General features: G+C 36.4%; 1 protein-coding gene across 1 annotated transcript; it reads right to left on the bottom strand.

Moving 5' to 3' along the window:
* Positions 1-244: 244 nt before the first annotated feature.
* LOC129922909 (uncharacterized) lies at positions 245-25149 on the bottom strand. The gene is made up of 9 exons (XM_056011109.1): positions 24553-25149; positions 24165-24224; positions 10991-11187; positions 10212-10431; positions 9880-10070; positions 6938-7157; positions 6650-6840; positions 931-1167; positions 245-307 (listed from the first exon to the last, which is right to left on the bottom strand). The coding sequence occupies exons 1-9, from the start codon at positions 24572-24574 to the stop codon at positions 245-247; spliced, it is 1401 nt and encodes a 466-aa protein (XP_055867084.1). The 5' UTR covers positions 24575-25149.
* Positions 25150-25585: the final 436 nt, after the last annotated feature.

The following is a 25585-nucleotide window of genomic DNA, read 5'->3' as shown; positions in this document are numbered from 1 at the left end:
AGAGACATTGATTTTTGTACTCAGGCGGAGCGATATATTCCACCAAACTCTCGCCGGGAGGCGTCCAAAAGCACTACTGGCCCTGGAAAGACGGTTATCATTTTCCATTGAAAGTGAGGCATCATTTGATACTATGCTTCCCAGATATGTAAAGCGGTCTACCACGTTAAGGGGCTGTCTATTTACGGTGATCATTTGGGCTGAGTAAGTTTTATTGGGTGACTTCTGGAATATGACTTCTGTTTTACTCGAGGTTCATAGATAAACCAAAATAGGGGGCAACGTATGCAAACTCGTTGACCGCGTTCTGGAGATCATGTTCATTGTGAGCTAGGGAGGCACAATCATCGTCATGGAGAAGCTCCGTTGTGACAATCTCCTTTGTTTTTGAATGGGATAGTGGACGTCAAAGATTGAATACATTGCCGTATGAACGAAACTTTATGGAGATGGATAGGAACGTAGGTTGGCATCCGTGCCAGGCCAAAATCCTTCATAAACCATCGCAACTGACTGTGTCGAAAGCCTTGGTAAGGTCCACAAAGGGAGCGTTTAGGTTTTAGTTCTGCCCTTTGTATTTTTCTTGTAATTGTCGCAGAACAAATATTATGCCAGCTGTACCTCTACCAGTTCTGAAGCTACATTGGCTCTCAGATAACAACTCGTCCACTAAAGAGTGGGTTGGTCGAGCAAGGTAGCTATATAAATTAATGATAGTAATAGCACAAATGATAAAAAAGAATTACTTTCCTAAATATAAGAAACAAACCCTAGTTAAAAATTAAAAAAAAAAAATTATCATCTTTTATTTTAACTCTCTTATAACAATTATTTCTACAGTTTATTTCAATAAATATCAATAATATTATTTTTAGTGTCAAAATTTTAAAGCTATTTAATCCAAAATATTTTTTTTCTATGATAAAATACTATAATACTCATTTTAAAACACTTACTTTCTTCTTTACTGAATGATGGCAACTTCAGAATAGCTTCTTGTACAACAAGACTGTTGTCATAGATCTGGACACTAATTATAGATTCAGATGTTTTAAATGCTTTAGCACAAGTATAGCTGAAAGAATCATATCCATTTTCAGACGTACATGCACACACTTGTGACTTTAATAGTTGTTTCCCACACTTTGCGAACTGAGTAATGGACAACTAAAATATAAAAAAAAATTAAACAAAATATATACTAACATATTGGTTTCAAAAGCATTCAGAAGATTTTAGAATTAACAAGAAATCACTAAAAAATTACAGAATATTACGGAAAATTATGTTGAGAAAGATAATCTAAATGTCGTTATTTGTTGGAGAGAACCAGACAAAAGCCCATTATAATCTATATATATAATTCTCTTCTTCCCTCAAAAGTTTAAACAAGAAGTAAAGGAAAGATCACTCTGCGAATAGTCCACGAGAAAACAAGAGTAGTGTTCACACTATGGATGACTGGCTGCGCGATGGACTGTCGTTTAAATGTATCAAACTCTGCCCGCTCCCATCCACATTTGCCCAGCGGGAGGTTTGGACTAGGAACTAATCTAAGTCATCTATATATATCATGGGTGTAGCCAGGGTTTTTTTTTCGGGGGGGGGGGGTTTGAGGGGGTTGTATTTTTGTTTCCCCCCCCCGACCCCCCCCCCCACCCCCGCGAAAACTTTTTTTATATGTATTTATGTGTGTGTGTACATAATCTTTATTACATTTTGACCCTTCATTCTTTCGGTCGACGTTTATTGTGCCCTAGAATAGGTTCTTCCATAAGTTAGTGGTAAAAGCTCCGCCGCCAAGCACTATTTCTGGTATTGAAAGACCACAAAATGCATATTCTAAGGTATCTACAGTTCAATTTCCTGCTATTAAAAAGTTTTATTTCAAAAACCTAATGTGCTATTCTTACTGACTTAGACCCTCCCGCGCCGTTCGTAGCATTTGCCGTCAAGCTGTTTCCATAAAAATCTGTCACTGGTAATGTCTGAAGCCTCTTCCCACCTGAAATGAGGACCTCCATGAATGTGTGGAGTCAAGTTGTACTAGGATATCATCGCAACTCTTATTATGCGTAATTCTTTTGTCGGAGAACATGTCCCGCAAACCTCATGCGACGCTCTCTTATAATCTTACTAAGGGGTCGACTCCCAGTTCGGCGTAGAATTTCCTTGATTTAGACCCGATCTCTATAACTGACTCCTAAAATCTGTCTTAGCCATCTTTGTTGAGCCACATTTAGTGATTTTCAATTTCGGCAGATGACTATTCACTGCAATTTATTAATGGAGCCCCGCCACTGGAAAAAATGTGTAACCTCTCTTGAATACGCTCTTGGAGTTAAGTGACTGTAGTTTGCTTTAGATTTTATATAAAAAAGGGAAGAATTATCGTCAAAATCATCTGTTGGGGGTTTTCCAACTCAAAATGCTCTGTAGGTGGATCTTAAACTCAAAACCATCTGGAGGGGTTTGAAACTTTTAAAAAAAGCCATCTGTAGGAGAGGGGTTTAAATTCAAAACCCCCTATTTGATTGGGTACGCTCAAATTATTTTAGTGTGTAATTTCCTTTTTTTTATATTGAAGAGGTATTTTTAGCATCAAAACTCTAAACCCCTTTTGGCAACGCTCAACGTATTTTGCTTTTTTTCTTACTCTGAAAACGTATTTTTTAGCTTCATACCCCCTGGCGGGCGGTTTAAACTTAAAACCCCTTTGGCTACGCTCATAGATTTTAGAGTGAGTAATTTGCTTTTATTTATATTGAAGAGGTACTTTTTAGCTTCAAACTCCACTGGAGGGGAGTTTAAACTCAAAACCCCTTTGATTACATTCATAACATTTTGAGTGTATAATTTGCTTTGTTTTTATTATTAAAGAGGTATTTTTTTACCTTCAACCCCGCTAAGGTGGGGTTTTAAACTCAAAACTGAGTCAAAACCCATTTAGCTACGCTCATAATATTTTGAGTGTGTAATTTGCTTTTTTTATATTGAAGTGTAGGGGGGGGGGTATCGTAAATTTTGGAGGGGTTTAAAATCAAAATCTTCCTTAACTGTGCTCTTGGAATTTGGGGATTTTCGTTTGCATTTTTTTGTTTTGTTTTATAAAAGAGGGAGATTTAACTGCAAAAACCCCAGGAAGAAACCCCCCTGGTAGGGGTTTTAAAGTCGAAATCCCTGGTAGGTGTTTTTAATGTCAAATCCCCCCTGGTAGAGGGGTTTAAACTCAAAATCCCCTAGTAGGGGGTTTTAAACTCAAATCCCCCTTGGTTGTGCTGGTGCAAGTGATGATTTAATATTAAAGTCTCACCTAAAATAAACAAAATCAAAGCAAAAAATCAGTCACTAAATTCCTATCCCCCCCCCCACGCAAGTCATACAGTATAACATTTTAATTTTGTTTCCTACATAGATCACGTTCAATAACAATAATTACCAAATGTTTCAATCTCTCTTTGAGAACTGTTGACCTCAAGTAATTCTTCATTAGATAGAGGCGCGAGAAGATTCTTTCACCAGATTACACAATTACGGCTGATGCATAATGTCGCGCGTAAAATTGGCGTTTTCCATATTAAATGACACCCAAAATATTATAAGAACTTTTTCGTATTTTCTGCGATTTCGGGAGATTTCCAGGAGCTCCTGGTAAATCGTCAGAAGGGCAAGAGAAATCTGTTTTAAGTTATAAAATAGATTAATTAATTAATATATGCACCTTTAATTAGCGCGGGTCCTATGAAAGTGCGGGTCCTATGAAAGTGCGGGTCCTATGAAAGTGCGGGTCCAATGAAAATGCTCCTGGTAAATCGACAGGAGGGCGCGGGAAATCTCTTTTAAGTTATAAAATGGTTTAATTTAATAATTTCTACACCTTTAATTAGAGCGGGCCCTATGAAAGTGCGGGGCCCAATGCGGTCGCATAGGTTGCAGGCGCCTAAGGCCGGCCCTGCGAAATAGAGGCGTATGCTACGCCGCCGGTCGACTAGTATTATATATTCTGGACATAAAGATATAGACCATGATCACACTCAGGGAGTATCAAGCTTTGTTAGGATGTGAGCCAGTTTCCTCGCGACTAAAGTCAGCTAGGTTTAATGCAAAGGAAAGGAAAATATCATTCATCCAACTAAAATGAAAAAAAAAAGATTTTTTTTAATTAAAAAAATATATACTAATACATTGATTTTCAAAAGCATTCATAAGAGTTTAAGGTTAACGAGAAGTCGCTAGAAATAACAGAATATTACGGAAATTTATGTTGAGAAAGATAATCTAAACGTCGTTATTTTGGTGACAATAAAGTCTATCAAGCTCTGCCTGGGTACACCTTATATGGGTATCTTGCCAAGCCCAGGTAAAGAAGGAGGTATGCTCGTAAGCTCGCAACCTTAGATCTTTAAACTATTGGCTACAGAAAACAAAAATACACCAAACCAACTAGAACTTGACCATGAAGGTTCCTTTATAAAAGAGCCTATGACGTGTACTAGTGAAAACACTCTGGAAGCTAGCACACCAAAAAACGTATGAAGACCAAGACTTCAACCAGGATAAGGAACTGGAACATTAGAAAACTGTATAGTAGTGAGAGAAAAAACGAAGTGGCGAACGAAATGAGAAAGTACAAAATCAAGTTTTTACGCCTCAGTGAAACACGATGAAATGGTAGCGGTCTAAGCAGTCTGACAACTTGTAAGAGCCTTATATATTCTGGACATGAAAGATCTAGACCACGATCACATACAGGGAGTAGCACTTATACTGTCAAGAGATGCATCAAAGCTTTGTTAGGATGGGAGCCAGTTTCCTCGCGACTAAAGTCAGCTAGGTTTAATGCAAAGGAAAGGAAAATATCATTCATCCAGTGCTATGCACCCATAAATGCAGCAACAGAAGAAGAGAAGAAAGAATTCTATAACACTTAATAATTTGTATTAAAAAAACACTTTAAAGAGATATGAAGTTTATTATGAGTGACTTAAATGCAAAGTAGGTACAAACAACGCTGGTAAAGAGCTCTAGAATGGGTTAACCTGGTACAGTCACATGCAACGAAAATGGGGACGAATTTGCTCATTTTTGCACATTCAACAATCTAATCATAGGAGGAAACATCTTTACACACAAAACTATACACAAGACAGCCTGGACTTCCCCAGATGGTAAAATAGAAAACCGATATAACCATTTTGCAATGTCTCAGAAATGGAAAAGTCTTCTTGGTGTTAGGGCGAGACGAGGAGCAGATGTATTTTTTTATCATTATATGCTAATAGCAACAGCAAGGATCAAACTTAAATCCTTTAAGAATTTTTCAGACAGACCACACTACAAATTCAACACCCAATACTTTGTCATTTTAGCTCTCGTTTTTTGTGTTTGTGGTGTTATCATAGAGCCTTGAGTCTACATTTTGTTTGTTAACAGCACTTTATAAATAAAATTATTATTAAAATAAATTATTATTACTGGAAGAGCGAGAAAAAAGGTATTCTTTAATTGCGAGGTTTAAACTAGTGACAGATGAAATCCTTGCGCAGCACTGCCTCACTCTCCTAGAGATATGGAAAATCACATGTACAGAAGTTCTAGGCAGCAAAACGAAACAACACAAGAAATGGTTGTCTGCTGAGACATAAGCAAAATTCAGGGACGTATAGAGCTAAAAGAAAAGATAAACCAATCCCAGAATGAATGAAGAGAAAAAAGCTAATCTTAGAAACCAGTATGGTGTAGAAAGCAAGTGTAAGACAGAATTCAAGAGAGGACTAAATGCTTCTTTCATTAGTAGACAGTCGATGCAGAAAAGACAGCAGAGTAAAGAGACATAAAACGATTGTACAAAATAACAAGAACCTTAGCAGGACGAAATACCAACACCAACAAGCCAGCGAAAGACAAACAAATAAAGATCATCACCAGCGATGTTGGACAGAAGGATAGATGGGCCGAACACTTTCAAGAAAATTGGAACCGACATCCTCCTGAATCGATTCTAGACCTACCCCCAGCACAAGAAGAAATGGATGTTAACACAGGTCCTCCTACTAAACGAGAGGTCATCTAGGCAATTAAGAAAGCTATAAAAAGTGGAAAGGCGCAAGGCCCGGATGTTATATTAGCGGACGTACTTAAAGCAGACCCTCAAACATCAGCGGAAATGCTTCATCCACAGATATTCAAGATTTGGGAACGAGAACAGGTTCCTAAAATCTGGGAACTGGGTTATCTAAACGTCATTATTTTAGTGACAATAAAGTCTATCAAGCTCTGCCTGGGTGCACCTTATATGAGCCATTAAAACTATTTTGACAGAGATATAATCTGGAGACATCACAAAGCAACAGTGGAGCTGGATAGGACACACCCTGCGAAAACTAGCTACTTATGTTGCAAGGTAGGCACTTGATTAGAATCCGCAATAAAAGAAGAAAGTGCGTGGACCCAAGCAAACCTGGATGAGGTCAGTCATCAGTAAAGCTGAGGGTACTGGAATGACATGGGAGCAGATAAAGTAAGCTGCTCAGAAATGAGTTCAGTGGTGAGGTGTTTGTTGCGGCCCTATGCTCCCTCTAAGTTATTAAGTTAAGTCTATTAACACATTTAAGTCTTTTTATACACAATTGTTTTCAAATTTACTTACCAATTTCCTTCGATCAGCCAAAGTGAGTGTCATTATCAAAAATTTTCCTATGTCTTTCGAATAGTTTTGAAAACTCACATTTCCACCCCAACACAAGTGTTTATTTACTTTGACGTTAAGAGACCACGGTTGACAGTCAACGCCTTCAACCGAATCCAATTTATATATAGTTAAGGACTTATTGGAGAATGCTGAAGACAAAAATTAGAAAACTACACTATAAAAACTGTAGGTAAGTTTGAAAAAAACAACATCATCTATCGTAATAGGAAAAAAAATTACTCTTACTTTCTTCTTTACTGAATGGTGGCAACTTCAGAAGAGCTTCTTGTACAACATGATCGTATAAGTCCCGGATCTGGACACTAATTATAGCTCCACTATCAGAAGTATTAAATGCTTTAGCACAAGTATAAATGAAAGAATCATTTCCATTTTCAGAGGTACATGCACACACTTGTAACTTTAATAGTTGTTTTCCACACTCATCAATATTAATTAAGAACAACTAAAATGAAAAAAAAAGAAATATTTTAAATTAAACAAAATATATACTAACACATTGATTGTAAAAGCATTCATAAGAGTTTATGATTAACGAGAAATCGCTAGAAATAACAGAATATTACGGAAATTTATGCTGAGAAAGATAATCTAAACGTCATTATTTTAGTGACAATAAAGTCTATCAAGCTCTGCCTGGGTACACCTTATATGGGTATCTTGCCTAGCCCAGGTAAAAAAGGAGGTATGATCGTAGGCTCGCAACCTCACATCTTTAAACTATTGGCTACAGAAAACAAAAATACACCAAACCAACTAGAACTTGACCATGAAGGTTCCTTTATAAAAGAGCCTATGACGTGTACTAGTGAAAACACTCTGGAAGCTAGCACACCAAAAAACGTATGAAGACCAAGACTTCAACCAGGATAAGGAACTGGAACATTAGAAAACTGTATAGTAGTGAGAGAAAAAACGAAGTGGCGAACGAAATGAGAAAGTACAAAATCAAGTTTTTACGCCTCAGTGAAACACGATGAAATGGTAGCGGTCTAAGCAGTCTGACAACTTGTAAGAGCCTTATATATTCTGGACATGAAAGATCTAGACCACGATCACATACAGGGAGTAGCACTTATACTGTCAAGAGATGCATCAAAGCTTTGTTAGGATGGGAGCCAGTTTCCTCGCGACTAAAGTCAGCTAGGTTTAATGCAAAGGAAAGGAAAATATCATTCATCCAGTGCTATGCACCCATAAATGCAGCAACAGAAGAAGAGAAGAAAGAATTCTATAACGCTTAATAATTTGTATTAAAAAAACACTTTAAAGAGATATGAAGTTTATTATGAGTGACTTAAATGCAAAGTAGGTACAAACAACGCTGGTAAAGAGCTCTAGAATGGGTTAAATTTGGTACAGTCACATGCAACGAAAATGGGGACGTATTTGCTCATTTTTGCACATACAACAATCTAATCATAAGAGGAAACATCTTTACACACAAAACTATACACAAGACAGCCTGGACTTCCCCAGATGGTAAAATAGAAAACCAATATGACCATTTTGCAATGTCTCAGAAATGGAAAAGTCTACTTGGTGTTAGGGCGAGACGAGGAGCAGATGTATTTTTTTATCATTATATGCTAATAGCAACAGCAAGGATCAAACTTAAATCCTTTAAGAATTTTTCAGACAGACCACACTACAAATTCAACACCCAATACTTTGTCATTTTAGCTCTCGTTTTTTGTGTTTGTGGTGTTATCATAGAGCCTTGAGTCTACATTTTGTTTGTTAACAGCACTTTATAAATAAAATTATTATTAAAATAAATTATTATTACTGGAAGAGCGAGAAAAAAGGTATTCTTTAATTGCGAGGTTTAAACTAGTGACAGATGAAATCCTTGCGCAGCACTGCCTCACTCTCCAAGAGATATGGAAAATCACATGTACAGAAGTTCTAGGCAGCAAAACGAAACAACACAAGAAATGGTTGTCTGCTGAGACATAAGCAAAATTCAGGGACGTATAGAGCTAAAAGAAAAGATAAATCAATCCCAGAATGAAAGAAGAGAAAAAAGCTAAAACTAATCATAAAAACCAGTACGGTGTAGAAAGCAAGTGTAAGAAAGAATTCAAGAGAGGACTAAATGCTTTTTTCATTAGTAGACAGTCGATGCAGAAAAGACAGCAGAGTAAAGAGACATAAAACGATTGTACAAAATAACAAGAACCTTAGCAGGACGAAATACCAACACCAACAAGCCAGCGAAAGACAAACAAATAAAGATCATCACCAGCGATGTTGGACAGAAGGATAGATGGGTCGAACACTTTCAGGAAAATTGGAACCGACATCCTCCTGAATCGATTCTAGACCTACCCCCAGCACAAGAAGAAATGGATGTTAACACAGGTCCTCCTACTAAACGAGAGGTCATCTAGGCAATTAAGAAAGCTATAAAAAGTGGAAAGGCGCAAGGCCCGGATGTTATATTAGCGGACGTACTTAAAGCAGACCCTCAAACATCAGCGGAAATGCTTCGTCCATAGATATTTAAGATTTGGGAACAAGAACAGGTTCCTAAAATCTGGGAACTGGGTTATCTTATAGAATTACCCAAAAAGAATACCTTATTCAATGCAACTTCTGTTGAAGAATCATGTTACTGTCAACCCATAGCAAGGTCTTAACTAAGATAATACTAGAACGTCTAAAAAGTGACCTAGAAAAACCACTAAGATCCAAACGGGCTGGATTCCATAAGGACAAATCATGTACTGACCACAACGCTACACTACGCATTATCATAAAACAATCTACCAAGTGGCAATCTCCTCTATACATGAATTTGTGAATTTTTAGAGAGCCATTAAAACTATTTTGACAGAGATATAATCTGGAGACATCACAAAGCAACAGTGGAGCTGGATAGGACACACCTTGCGAAAACTAGCTACGTATGTTGCAAGGTAGGCACTTGATTAGAATCCGCAATGAAAGAAGAAAGTGCGCGGACCCAAGCAAACCTGGATGAGGTCAGTCATCAGTAAAGCTGAGGATACTGGAATGACATGGGAGCAGATAAAGTAAGCTGCTCAGAACTGAGTTCGGTGGTGAGGTGTTTGTTGCGGCCCTATGCTCCCTCTAAGTTATTAAGTTAAGTCTATTAACACATTTAAGTCTTTTTATACACAATTGTTTTTAAATTTACTTACCAATTCGCTTATGTTAGGATCAGCCAAGGTTATTGTCATGATCAACATTGTCCCTACGTCTTTCGAATAGTTTTTCACATTTCCACCCCAACACAAGTGTTTATTTACTTTGACGTTAAGAGACCACGGTTGACAGTCAACGCCTTCAACCGAATCCAATTTATATATAGTTAAGGACTTATTGGAGAATGCTGAAGAAAAAATTTAAAAAACTACACTATAAAAATTGTAGGTAAGTTTAAAAAAAAAACATCATCTATCGTAATAGGAAAAAAAAAATTAATATTTGGTCTTAAATTTACATCTTAATGCACTCATTTTAAAACTCTTACTTTCTTCTTTACTGAATAGTGGCAACTTCAGAATAGCTTCTTGTACAACAAAACCGTTAAAGTCATGGATCTGGACACTAATTATAGCTCCACTATCAGAAGTTTTAAATGCTTTAGCACAAGTATAGCTGAAAGAATCATATCCATTTTCAGACGTACATGCACACGCTTGTGACTTTAATAGTTGTTTCCCACACTTATCAAAATTAATTAAGGACAACTAAAATGAAAAAAAAGAAATTTTGTAAATTAAACAAAATATATACTAACACATTGATTTTAAAATCATTTATAAGAGTTTATGATTAACGAGAAATCACTAGAAATAACAGAATATTACGGAAATTTATGTTGAGAAAGATAATCTAAACGTCATTATTTTAGTGACAATAAAGTCTATCAAGCTCTGCCTGGGTGCACCTTATATGAGCCATTAAAACTATTTTGACAGAGATATAATCTGGAGACATCACAAAGCAACAGTGGAGCTGGATAGGACACACCCTGCGAAAACTAGCTACTTATGTTGCAAGGTAGGCACTTGATTAGAATCCGCAATGAAAGAAGAAAGTGCGCGGACCCAAGCAAACCTGGATGAGGTCAGTCATCAGTAAAGCTGAGGGTACTGGAATGACATGGGAGCAGATAAAGTAAGCTGCTCAGAACTGAGTTCGGTGGTGAGGTGTTTGTTGCGGCCCTATGCTCCCTCTAAGTTATTAAGTTAAGTCTATTAACACATTTAAGTCTTTTTATACACAATTGTTTTCAAATTTACTTACCAATTCGCGTATGTTAGGATCAGCCAAGGTTATTGTCATGATCAACATTGTCCCTACGTCTTTCGAATAGTTTTGAAAACTCACATTTCCACCCCAACACAAGTGTTTATTTACTTTGACATTAAGAGACCACGGTTGACAGCCAATGCCTTCAACCGAATCCAATTTATATATAGTTAAGGACTTATTGGAGAATGCTGTAGACAAAAATTAGAAAACTACACTATAAAAATTACAGGTAAGTTTGAAAAAAAATATAATCCGTCATAATATGATAAAAAAACTAATTAATATCTGGGTCTATAACTTTACAGCATAAATGTACTAAAGTGAAATTACTCAAATAATATCTTTTACTCTTATCTTATCTTATATAATACGGACGTTACTTCAAAAAAGAAGATGATTACGTCCTACGCGTCATGCATTTAGTTATGCATATTAACCAATGACTTAAATTCTGCCAAGTCACTGGTTTTCCTGGCTAGCTCAGGCAACCCATTCCGTGCTCTAATAGCACTAGGGAAGAAGGAGTATTTGTACAAATTTGTCCTAGCATATGGGACGAGGAATGTGCCTTTATCTTTGTGTCTTTCAGAGTATTTTATTAAATTTTGTTTTTGTATTTGAAGATTATGGTTCAGTGTTTTATGTATGATTGCTACTTTACTTTTGAGCCTTCTGTCCTGAAGGCTTTCTAAATTTAGTGATTTTACTAAAGGTGTTACTCTAGTCAAATGTGAACATTCGTTTGTTATGAATCGCACTGCTCTATTTTGTGTCTGTTCCAGTTTCTTAATGTTTTCTTGAGTTGAGGGGTCCTAAACGGAGGATGCATATTCTATTATTGGCCTAACCAAGGTTAAATAACATTTTAGTTTTATGTACATTTTATTCTTAATTATATATAATATATATATTATATAATTATTAGACAGATATTAAACGCTGCCCACGGGTCTTAACTTGCGTGTTGCTGATGTAGTCACTGATTAACTGCATTAGAAACAATTAAAGGAAATAATAATATTATAAGAAAAGCGAATGCATGAATTCGTGAATAAAAAATATTATGAATGGAGCTAAAAATGGCTTATTGACCTGAATTAATTTTTTTTATGAAAACACTTTCTTGTGTATATTTAGAAGCACGCGATATGAAGAATAGAGTTGCACTCATGTAAAAATGCTTTAGAAAAACGAATTGGAATTTTAATTTGATTAAAATATGAAATGAATGGACTATAATTAATATGTTTATGTGTTTAATTCTAAAACTATCTTTGCGAACAGAAGTTGTATCATCTTAGAGTGGAATTAGAGTTTTAGACCTAGGAATAGAAGGGTGTGTAACATTACGGTATAGTCTAATTAAAGAATGTACATCAGGAATTCTAAATTCGCATACATAAGGAATGAATTTATGTAAAAAATGCTTTTGAAACAGAAGTTTTAAGCTTAGTTTATTAAATAATGAAATCAATAGACTATATTTTGTATTTTCATGTGTCAAAGTAAAAAACTCTCTGCGCAAAGTGTAGTTCTTAAAATTAGATATAGATCTAGATCCTTTCGATCTTTTCATGTAAACATAGTAAACATGGCCTAGATCGATGAAGTTATGCTTTCATAGAGTTGGTAAACTTTTTTTTGAGGGACTTCAGTTTGTTTTAGGGCTACAATACATACACTACGGTCTAAGTTAGTACCCAAGGAATTTTTTTGCCAAGTTTTATCAAGATTGGTCAAACGGTTTTAATTTCTATTCGGCACATACATATACACATACATACATACATACATGGGCGTAGCCAGGGGGGGGGTTGGGGTTCAACCCCCCCCCCCCGAAATGAAATCCCCCCGCAAGAGGGGGGGATCGGAATTTAGTGACTGATTTTTTGCCTTGATTTTGTTTATTTAATGTGAGATTTTAATACTAAACCATCACTTGTCCCAACACTCCAAAGGGGGTTTTGAATTTAAAAACCCCTACCAGTGGGTTTTGAGTTTAAAACCCCTTACCAGGTTTTTTTTGCATTCAATTCTCCCTCTTCTATAAAACAAAAACATAATGCAAACGACAATCCCCAAATTCTAAGAGCACAGATAAGTAAGATTTTGTTTTTAAAACCCCCTCCAAAATTTACGATAAACCCCCTCTTCAATATAAAAAAGCAAATTACATACTCAAAATTCTATTAGCTTAGCCAAAGGGGTTTTGAGTTTAAAAAAATACATCTTCAATATAAAAAAAAATAATTACGCACTAAAAATGTTATGAGCTTAGCTAAATGGATTTTGACTCAGTTTTTCGTTTAAGCCCCTCTTCAGCGGGGTTTGAAGCTAAAAATACCTCTTCAATATAAAAAAAAAAGCAAAACTCAAAATGTTTTCAGCTTAACTAAATGGGTTTTGACTCAGTTTTAAGTTTAAACCCCCTTCAGCGATGTTTGAAGGTAAAAAATATCTCTTTAATATTAAAAACAAAGCAAATTATACACTCAAAATTTTATGAGTGTAGTCAAAGGGGTTCTGCGTTAAAACTCCCCTCCAGTTGAGTTTGAAGCTAAAATATACCTCTTCAATATAAAAAAAGCAAATTACACACTTTAAAATCTATGAACGTACCAAAGGGGTTTTGAGTTTAAACCCCCTGCCAGCTGTGTTTGAAGCTAAAAAATGCATCTTCAATGTAAAAAAAAAAGCAAATTACGCACTCAAAATGCTATGAGCGTAGCCAAAAGGGCTTTGAGTTTCAGAGGGGTTTGATGCTAAAAAATACTTCTTCAACATAAAAAAGCAAATTACACACTAACATTTTTTGAGGGTAGCCAAGTCATTTGGGGATTTTGAGTTTAAACCCCTCCCCTACCGATGGCTTTTACCCTCCCCCCCCCCCTAGATGGTTTGAGTTTAAAATCCCCCTACAGAGCGTTTATAGGTGTAAAACATCTATCTTCAATATTATTCCAAAGCAAATTACAGTTACCAAATTCTATGACTGTAGCTAAATGGAGTTTTGAATTGAAAAAAAAGTCCAGAGATTTTTTAGTTTAAAACCCTCAACAGATGATTTTGACGATAAAACTTCCCTTTTCGATATAAAATCTAAAGCAAACTGCAGTCACCTGATTTCAACAGCGTATTCAAGAGAGGTTACACATTCCTACCAGTGGCCGGGCTCCATTAATAAGTGCAGTTAATAGTCACCTGCCGAAATTGAAAAGCACTAAATGTGGCTGTACAAAGATGGCTAAGACAGATTTTAGGAGTCAGTTATAGAGATCGAGTATAAATCAAGGAAATCCTATGCCGAACTAGGAGTCGACCCCTTAGTAAGATTGTGACAGAGCGTCGTATGAGGTTTGAGGGACATGTTCTCAGACAAAATGAATTACGCACAATAAGAGTTGCGATGACATCCTAGTACAACTTGGCACCACACATTCATGGATTTCCTCAGAGCAGGTGGGAAGAGGCTTCAGACAGATTTTTGTGGAAACAGCTTGGCGGCAAATGCGCAGAACGGCGCGGGAGGGTCTAAGTCAGTAAGAATAGCACATTCGATTTTTGAAATAAAACTTTTTAATAGCAGGAATATGCATTATGTTGGTTTTCAATACCGTTTGATCGTCTAAGAGCTGAGCCGAAGGCTCTTCGAGCTCTAAGTTTGAAAAAAAAACCTGTTTGAGCGATAAACAGTAAAAAAAAAACTGTGTGAAGCACAGTTTTGTCTGGAAGAGACCCAAATCAATGCCTATGTAAAGCATTGCTATTTCTGATACATCTAGCCCCCGGGCGCATGAGCTAGACATGGTCGAAGGCCGAGTGCACATGGAACCTCAGCCATTTTCCTATGTTTTACCAAGCTAATCGTGGAGGACTCGCCATTAGTGTAAACGGTCCCTTGAGGAACGGCGCATGGATTATTGACATGGTTGTGAGGGCTCTCTTTCAACTCCGCTCCGTGAAATGGGTAAACTCTCGCACAACCCGTGGACACCTTCACGGGAGTTTGTTTTGCTATTCATTTAACCTAGTTACCCCCTCAAGTAACCGTTTCAACAGGGGCGCCACTTTGAGGCAGAATAGCATGCCCATGGGCTTTCGATACCAGAAATAGTGCTTGGCGGCGGGGCTCCGCCCAGCGCTGGAGGTGCTCTTAGCGCTCCCCCAGACCCCTTTGCTAGCTATGGCGGGGAGTCTACAATTTTCCCACTAACTCCAGGAAGAACCTATTCTAGGTCACAATAAGTCTTCCGAAAAAATGAAGGGTCAGAATGTAATCCTATACTCTTAAGTGAGCTATTCTTGTATGTATGTATATATATTTATATATATATATATAAATTTTATTTCAAAATCGGCTCTAACGATTTTCTTTAAAATTTCAAGGTATGTGCATATTAGTGAGAAAAAAATTCTCAACTCATTGGTCACATCGGGAAAACTCGAGGTCGAACGTTATATCGGTTTGAAAATGCCTCATTATCGAAAAATTAATTTTGGCTAGAATGTTTTATGAATGAAAATTTTCCATGACGTAAACGGGAAAAACGCTGCTTACGTCACTAGGCTTACCGCAGTACACTAAAATATTTCTTTGCAAACAATAACGAGTTTTAAAGGATCAATAGACCTAATTAAACATTTGCGCACCATCTTACTGTAGATTGATTTATTATAGAACTATGAAAGAAATGTAATGAAATTAAATGTGCCGATATATGATTAGTTATTGTGTTTTAAGTGCTTAATAAGTTGTTTACAATTTAATTGTGTAGAGCGGTGTAGATACCTTTTACTTCGTTGTTTATTTTGCTGTTGACCTCCAGCTTTCTCGTTCTGAGGTTGCATGCAACCATGTGCTCTCTTCTATGTCAGCTAAGTCAAGTTTGCGCCATAAGCTGGTCTTTTAAGGGTTTCGGTGTTACGTCGACCACTTTTTAGCTCACCAAAAAAAGACTGCCTTTGGCATGCGTTCGTCTGAGATTCGTCTCCCTTACAGGATACTGCTCTGTCCAGCGTAACTGTCGGACTTAAAGAATTCCCTCTATACAAAGGCCGCGGATACACATTTGAGACCAAAACAAAATTTGCTGCCGATGACAGACGCAGACGCTAAAAGAAAATCTTAATCGAGCATCGCGGACAATGGTTATGCTTGCCCTGGATGTGGCAAGATATGTAGGTCACAGCTGCAATCCTCATTAATTTTCGGACTCTAAGACAAGCCTTATTATTATTATTATTTTGCTGGTGAATTATTACCATGTGTTCATGCTTCAGTGTCTACCTCGTCAAAACAAAGGAAATGGTCATAACACAACTTCTCTACGCCTTACTTGCTCACACTAAACATGATATCTATCTAGCGGTCAACGAGTTTGCGTACACTGCAGCCTCTTTTGATTTAACTATAAACCTCGGTAAAAAGCTTGGAGTTAGGGCCAGGAGAAATCTGAATGGATGGATGTGTAAAAGCAGGCCATAGCACCACTAGGATGGATGGATGGCAAAAGCCAGTATGAACTTCTTATAGTCCGACAGTCAGGCTGGGCAGGGCACGTATCCCGTATGGGTAACGAGCATATTGTTTGGCGTAACAGAGGTGCCCCACGGAAACGTTTCTTTAGAAAACTAATGCCATGATTTAAGTCTAATAAGAAAAAATGCGCCATTTTACTTGGTCACTAAATGCATGTTTTACCCTATAACGTAGAGAAGTTACACTGCAAAGACTTTCTTCCAAGCCAATAATAGTAAGCCTACAATAGTTTTACCCAAAAGATGTATTGTAAAACTATAAGACGGACGTGAGCTGTAGTTTGTCTAGACTGTAGGAGGACTTAAAAGACTTTAAATTTAATCGACATGTACAATTAGGCCTACAATTAGAACTAACAGAACACTAAAACAACTCTTCAGATTAGTAGTCTTTATCCGATCGTTCATTTTCGTAATTACAAGAATATTCCCAAAATAACTTCGGGTATATAACCTTCCGAAATTATTTAACAGAGCGAGGTTCGGCCACCTGGTACAAAAATATTCTCAAAATGACTTCGGGTATATATCCTTCCTTAACAAATTATTCATCCGAGCGAGGCTCGGTCACCTGATATTAAAAATTATGTACACAACACACATACATACATATATATATTTTTTTTGCGGCCGGGGGGGAATCCCCCCCCCCCCGAAAAACAAAATCCTGGCTACGCCCATGCATACATACATACATACATACATACATACATACATACATACATACATACATACATACATACGCCTTACTTTCGACTTTATAATATAGATTTATAAATTTTATTTCAATAACGGCTGTAACGATTTTCTTTAAAATTTCAAGGTAGGGGCATATTAGTAAGAAAAAAATTCTCAACTCATTGGCCACATCGGGAAAACCTTAGGTAGACCGTTATATCGGTATGAAAATGTCTCATGGAAAATATTCCATGACGTAAAATGGGAAAACGCTGCTTACGTCACTAGGCTTACCGCAGTACACTAAAATAGTTTTTTGCAAACAAGATCGAGTTTTTAAGAACCATTAGACCTAATTAAACATTTGCGCACCATCTTATTGTAGATTGATTTATTTTGGAACAAAGGTCTGCTTTTGCCATATGTTCGTCTGAGATTCCTCTCCCATACAGGATAGTGCCCTGCGAAACGTTAGGGTTAGGGTTAGGGATTACCCGCTATACAAAGGCCGTGAATACACATTTGAGACCAAAAGAAATCCGCTGCCGAGGACAAACGCAGACGCAAAAAGAAAAAAATCTTAATCGACCACAGGCGGACAATGGTTTTGCTTGCCCTGATGTGGCAAAATATGTAGGTCACAGCTGGGGCTGCGTATCCACGGGAAATACTGCATTTCTTATTAATCTTTGGACTCGATGACAAGCCTTATTATTATTATTTTTTTTTGCTGGTGAATTATTACCATGTGTTCATGCTTCGGTGTCTACTGTCCCGTACCAAAACAAAGGAAATGGTCATAACACAGCTTCTCAACGCCTTACTTGCTCACACTGAACATGATATCTAGCTAACGGCCAACGAGTTTGCGTACGATGCAGCCTCTTTTGAGGGGTTGGGGGATTTTCCTCTCCTCCACCCGCAAATAAATAAATAAATAAATATATATATATATATATATATATATATATATATATATATATATATATATATATATATATATATATATATATATATATATGTGTGTCTGTGTACATAATTAATCTTTATTACATTGACCCTTCATTCTTTCGGAAGATGTTTATTGTACCCTAAAATATTGCAAGTCATTGCCAGCAAGGGGGTCTGGGGGAACACTGCTCCGCCAAGCACTATTTCCGATATATAATGCATATTGAGGTATCTACAGTGCATTATCCTGCTATTAAAAGTTTTATTCCTAAAACCTTATGTGCTATTTGTCGCAACTATTAAATTAGTTGCTCTTTGATATTTTTTTATTAGTCTAATAGCGCCGATTTCAATAGGCGATGACGTCATTTACGCTATTTTCTTTTTCTTGTGTAGTGTTAGTAGATAATTTCTTATGACATAAATGATAACGTAGCAAGGCTTTCGTAGTTAATCGTCTGTTTCATTCTCTCTATCTTGTGCTGTAGAGTCAAGTTGTATTTTGTGAGCTCTTGAATTTCTCCTTGGATCTGATAGTGGATAGCCTTAGCATTGTTCCTTGGATATATTTCTTGAAGGATTATTTTGACCCCTGTTTAGGGTGAGTTTTATTTTCACATTATAAAGTTGTTTGTAATTGGATTCGATCGTATTTGTATTTTTATAATTAGATTAGAATATTAGAAGAATTAATTTTTATCTTTCTATAGGGTCTCAGTTTCAGTCTCAGTGTCAGTCTCAGTCTCGGTCTCATAATTGAGATCTCAGCTTTAGGCTACATGACTGAGGTTTCCATCTCAGTTAGTCTGTCTGACGTTTCAAGTTTATTTTCACGAATCTGAGGTTCCAGATTCCAGACTACGGGTTGCTGTGTCCAGACCTGGTGATACAGTTCGAAGATGTGAGCTTTCGTGTTACTATGAACTTTTGCTTGTTTATCATGGATGAACAGTTTATTGGATAAGAAATATATGGACTTTGAGTTTGAGTTTTGAGTTTAGGCACATCGGCACAATTTAGGCCATGTCTGCCCGTAATCCTTCAAGGATCACTTGTTGTCGTGAAATATTGTTGTAGGCAATACTAAACCTTATAATTTAAGGTGAATATGTTTATTTATTTATTGTAATCATATTACAAGTATTGAATTTCCACATCAAATTATATGTATTTATATTGTGCTTATCATTATCATTGATCAGATCGCATTGTCATTGTGAATATATCACTAGATTAAATTCATAATTTTATTTAAATCATCATACATCTCTTTATTAATTTATGCACAACTGGGTGTGTATGGTGTGACTGTCGGGCTGAACTTGGGCCTAAAATATTATAAGTTATAAAATAATTACAATACATGCACACATTGTAATTCACATTAACTTTAATAACTAGACACATTAATACTTACTAATATTTAATAATATATATAATCTAAAGACCTGACACTTTTCTTACTGACTTAGATCCTCCCGCGTCGTTCGGCGCATTGGGCTGAAAGCTGCTTCTTCAAAAATATGTCGCTGTCAATGTCTGAAGCCTCTACCCACCCACCAGCTCTGAGGATCTCAATGAAAGTGTGGTGACAAGTTGTACTAGGAACGACCTGTTTGCGCTTTTCTCGTAATGACCTATTTGTCATCGCAACTCTTATTTTGCGTAATTCATTTTGTCAGAGACAAGTCATGCAAACCTCATGCGACGCCCTGTCACAACCTTACTCAGGGATCGATCTCTACAATGGACTTATAAAATCCGTCTTATCCAATTTTATTGAGCCACATTTAGTCTTTTTAAATTTCGGCAGATGATTATTCACTGCACTTTATTAATAGAGTCCAGCCACTGGTAGAAATTTTTAACCTCTTGGTTACGCTCTTGGAATTAGGTAACTGTAATTTTGCTTTAGATTTTATATCGAAAAAGGAAGGTTTATAGTCAAAATCATTTGTTGGGGGGTTTTAAACTAAAAAATCTCTGGAGGTTGTTTTTTTTAACAAATTCAGAACCTCTTTAGCTACGCTCATAGACTAGTTTGCTTTAGAATAAAATTGAAGAGAGAAGCTTTCAACTTCAAAACTCTCTGTATTGTGATATTTAAACTCTAAACTATCTTAAGGGGTTTTAAACTTAAAAATAAGCCCTTTGTAGGAGGTGGTTTAAACTCACCCCCCCCTTGATTTGGCTACGCTCATAGAATTTTTAGTGTGTAATTTGTTTTGTTTTTTATATTGAAGAGGTATTTTTAGCTTCAAACAGCGCTGAACGGGGGGTTTAAACTTTCGGCTACGCTCATAGATTTTTGAGTGTGTAATTTGCTTTTTTTTAAATTGAAGAGGTATTTTTTTTAAATTGAAACCCCGCAGAAAGGTGGGTTATCTCAAAAGCCCCTTTTTTGGCTACGCTCATAGCAATTCTAGTGCGTAATTTCCTTTTTTATATTTTTAGCTTCAAACCCCGCTGAAGTGGGGTTTAAACTAAAGAATCCCTTTGGCTACACTCATAGATTTTTGAGTGTGCAATTTGCTTTTTACGACCTTCTTTACCAGGCCTTCTGTGAACTCTGCTAAACAACACATCACATCTAACACAAGAGCTTCAATTAACAATGTGGCGGTTTAATTACAAATACATCAACAACAGTCAATAAACACAATTGGCTACACTAACTTCAAATGCTTTGTTACACAACAGAACAGCCTAACAAATCACTTCCAGTCTCTAGCTCGTTCAGCTACATTTTCGAGGGCTCACAGGGTACCGCACAGTCCTTATTGTCCTAGACTCAACTGTCCTTTCTTACACAACTTGTCTCTTGTCAGTGAAGGCTCCATGAAGGCTCTCGGTCACATGACAACACGGCTCAAACTTGTATGTACTAGCAGTAGTGTCCCTTGTCTATCGACAGCCCTTGACCTGTATGATTTGTCTGAGTCGTGTGTGTCAGTAGGCTGCACACATTAATCCTTTCATTCCGCCACTGGAGTTACTACAATATTGAAGAGGTGATTTTTAGCTGCAAACCCCGCTGGAGGGGGTTTTAAACACAAAATTCCTCTTGGTTAAGCTCATTGAATCTGGTGACTGGTGTATGGATAGTGTAAGGATAGTCTTATATTGAAGAGAAAGTTTTATCGTAAGTTTTGGAGGCGGTTTTAAAATCAAAATCTTCCTTGTCTATGCTCTTGGAATTAGGGGATTGTCGTTTGAATCTTTTGTTGTTGGTTTTGTATTATAGAAGAGCGGGTTTTGACTGCAAAACCCCCTGTTAGGGGGTTTTAAAATCAAAACCCCCTTGGCTGCGCTGGGGCAAGAATCTCAATTAAATTAAGCAAAATCTAAGCAAAAATCAGTCACTAAATTCCGATCCCTCCCCTTGGGGGGATTTGATTGGTAGGGGGTGAACCCCTAACCCCCCCCCCGGTTACGCCATATATATATATATCTATCTATATATATATATATATATATATATATATATATATATATATATATATATATATATATATATATATATATATATATTAATATATATATATATTATGTGTGTCATTCATTCATTGTCTATGAAAGAATCTTTAAATTCAAATGTAAGAATTTAATTTTGAAAATTGTGTCAATGCCATCAATAGTATATCTAGAGATCAAGTTTCCTTCCAGTTGATCTATATGATCTTGCCAATGACATCAACAATCCCAGGTTCAATTTCAAATTGATAGGTCTCCGAATCTTCTTCATCGATCAGAGCTTGCCGCAGATGAGCCGTGAGCGTTTCCCTGCTACCAACGGGTTTTAAACGTCGGTTCCAAAGCTCTTGTCTTAGCTCTTTAATCAAGAGCTGATGTAATAGCTTCAACGATGCCATAGAGATCGAATCCTACCTCCTCTCGTTGAATTGCCTATAATCCCACTTCTGACACAAATTGTAATAACTTAAGTGAGGCAACTCAACGAGACCTAGACGTTTATTTACACGACATCACAGGTACACAAAACAACATCTATCTTAGGCACAATCTCTCCATATTGGCTCTCTACTTAGGCGGAAATCGTTCTTCTTTCTAATAATGACATCCTTTTAGGTCTAGTCTATCACAGTGCGCACCTTCTAGCACTAGCCTGGATAACGGTGCGAATTGCAGAGTTATAACAATATATTACTACTTCTTATATATACACATTAAATACATTAAAAAAAATATGAGTACTATTTATTGTTGCAAGAAAAAAATGTGTGGCTCTTTAATACTTTTTAAATTGTAATTTTTGGCTCTTTCGACACAAAGGTTGCCGACCCCTGGTCTAGCCCAACTTGTGTTGCGGTGTAGACATTGACTCGTGTATCCTTAATTTGTGGCTTTCATTAGCTACATGAGGGTCATTGTATTTACCTCATGCAGGTATTTGTAGATATATGTATGTGCTAGACTAGGTCTAGATTTTCTTCTTTTATTGTCATATGTTGTTTTGTTTTTTTGTATGATTGCAGGCTATAATTCCTGCTGTCGCAATAAATCTGCTGCCTAAAAACTGCTAAAAATATGTCTGTTTAAACTGCTCTGCCTTAACTGCAATACTGTTTTTTACATCTAGATCTAGTAGTTGTTAGGTTTAAGTTAGATGAAGTTATAGTTACAATAGTTTAGGTTTGGTAGGGTGGTAGTTTGGTGGTTTATTATGGTTGTGGTAGCTAGTGGTTTCATTTGGGTTTGTCGGTTAGTGTTTGTAGTAGTATAGATATAGTAGGGTTGATTAGTTGTTTAGTTTATTTAGTTAATTTAGTTTAGTTGTTTTCATAAAGTTTATTTTTTGTGTACAGATATAATTTTATTGGTTCAAATTTCTTCGTGTAAATAAAGTGTATATAAGTTTGTTTTATAAATTTAGTTGGTTGTTTTCTTTAGTTAGCTAGATTATTTAGTTTAGTTGTGTTTGTCTGGTTGCTTAGGTAACTCTAACCCCTCGGTCGCAGACTGAGGTGCACAGATTAAACCCACCCAGTAGCGCTACCATCTGCCGACTGGTAAAAAAAAAGTATGTTAGCAAAAAGGCCCAGACCTAACCTGGAGCTCGTGCCATAGTCTGACCTCCTAGCACGCAGTTTCTCAAAAGAACATTTTCCATTGGTGGACACCCTTAAGGCAGCTGTGGTAAAGCAAAGAAAATGAGATAATCTGTCCTGTGTGGTCAGCCTTTGGCCTTAATTTAATCCCAAATATCATTGTTATTACTGATATGGTAGCAATCAATTCTTTCCCACTCCCCCAAATCAGACTATGCCCAGACAATCATTGATAAATGTAAATAGTACCGAATGTAAAGAGAACACAATAATAACAATAATAACAAAGACATACCATGCAGAAAGTGAAATAAACTTAAATAAAATTTCAACGTTAATCAATAATAGCCTTAATATTAATCCTTAGTCTACAGCAAATAATAAAGTACCAGTTTCAGACCTTTTCATCTATAGGAAATATGATGTAAAAGCCATCACTTTCTATGGCCAACAATTAACAAATGTGTCATTTGGCCAACACCTTTACTTTCCGCAACTAATGTGAGATACCCACTTAGATTTGGGTGGAATAAATTCAAAATCATCCTAGGCTTCACTGATATTTGAACTCGGGACTCCCAGTTCAGAAGCCATTCTTTTCACCACTCAGCCACCATGCCCCTTGTAACTTAATCTATAAACAGTTTTTGAGGTGTTAATCGGTATAATTGCACAATACATACTGAAAACTTTGTACTGTATAATCTTTATCTGCAATTATTCTTCTGTGTCACAAATTTATTTACATTACAAGCTGATTTGGTATGTTTTAATTAATAATAACACATTATGAGATGAAATTAATAAATAAAATGCACAGAGAAAGAGAAAGCCATCAAGTGGACTATGGTCATAACATGATGGTTTTTTATTCTCAAACCGAGAATCTCAAATTTCAAAAAGAAAAAAGTGTTAAATTTTAACATTACCTATTACGCCAATGAAGAGAAGCACATTTGTAATGTAGAGAAACATCATGAGTACTCTATCTAAAATTATATTAAAATCGAACTAATTAAATGATTGTATCTAAAGTATATATATATATGTATATATTATATATATATATATATATATATATATATATATATATATATATATATATATATATATATATATATATATATATATATATATATATATATATATATATATATATATATATATATATATATATTGTTGTAACTTAGCCAAATAACTTCAACGAAAGTATTACAAAATTGAACGTTTAATAATCAATTAGAAACTAGATCTAGAACCAAACTAATCACATCTCAAGCGTCCTAAATGACCAGGTAGACCTTATGTTGCACGTACCAGTGCTGCTTTGGGCAGACATCAAGGACAAGTGTGGCAACGGAGAGGACTCAGCATATCCACAAAACTGAAAGTCTGCAGTGCTGTAGTTTTCCCGTCACTCTTATATGCATCAAAGTCCTGGACTTTGTATTCCTACCACATCAGAAAGCTAAACTCCTTCCACCTACGCTGTGTAAAGAGTATTCATAAGGTGCGTTGGTCTGACCACATACTAAACACAGAAATCATAAAGCTTGGGGTAGACATAGCTGAGTTTACTGTTATTAGTGTTGATTTAGAGCCATTTATTATTACAGTTTATTCTCTCCCTATCAGAAAATCCTTAATTCACTGATGCAATGGACCATCAATGCCAAAATATTTTAATTTTTTAAGCAAAGTAAGGTGGTGAGCTTTGTCAAAAGCCTTAGGAAAATCTAAGATCGAATCTTTTCTAGGTATTTGAGTTAATTATTAACACTACATGATAGCTGCCTGGCCGTGTTGGACAGTCGTTCGGTACATACTGACATAGCACCTGCCATCCCACGTCCTCGTGCATTAGGTTTGGGCATTTATTTATAACAACATAGATTCTAAATCTATTCAGTATTGAAGACTCTGACCCTGTGAAGGAACATCCAAAACATGTAAAACATGTTTACAAACATAACAACTTTGCCTTTAGAAATCTAGTCAATTTTATCTCTATATAGATGTACTAATGCTATAGGCCTATAGTCTACTACGATAATTAGATAATTCAAGATACCCACGGCGTAGCATACGCCACTATTTAGTGACGGGTGAACACTTCCTGAAGGACACAGTTGTCCAAATGGTGTGCGCAAGCCTGGAGAGCGAGGAAGGCGCGGGCGGGAGGGGGCTTATAGAGTGGGCGTGCGTGCTTGTTGCCTGCATGGTTGGGCGACGTAGAGAATTATAGGCATATAAACATAGAAGATTACTTGTTTTCCCTCCCTCTTTTTTTTTTTCTGTGCGGAGATCTTTGTCGCCGCAAAAGTCACGGGGAGTAACTCTAGTCCGACTT

This window comes from Biomphalaria glabrata, chromosome 14 (genome assembly GCF_947242115.1).
Source record: "Biomphalaria glabrata chromosome 14, xgBioGlab47.1, whole genome shotgun sequence".
Lineage (NCBI taxonomy): Eukaryota > Metazoa > Mollusca > Gastropoda > Planorbidae > Biomphalaria > Biomphalaria glabrata.
This window is presented reverse-complemented; position numbering and strand designations above follow the sequence as displayed.

Bases quoted from the DNA above. Each gene is read 5' to 3' on its own strand.
- LOC129922909 (XM_056011109.1), bottom strand. From the start codon at position 24,574: ATGTCTGCCCAAAGCAGCACTG. The intron at 7,158-9,879 runs GTAAGTAAATTT...TTTTCATTTTAG, and splicing joins ATCCTAACATAAGCGAATTG to TTGTTCTTAATTAATATTGA. The intron at 1,168-6,649 runs GTAAGTAAATTT...TTTATATTTTAG, and splicing joins TGGCTGATCGAAGGAAATTG to TTGTCCATTACTCAGTTCGC.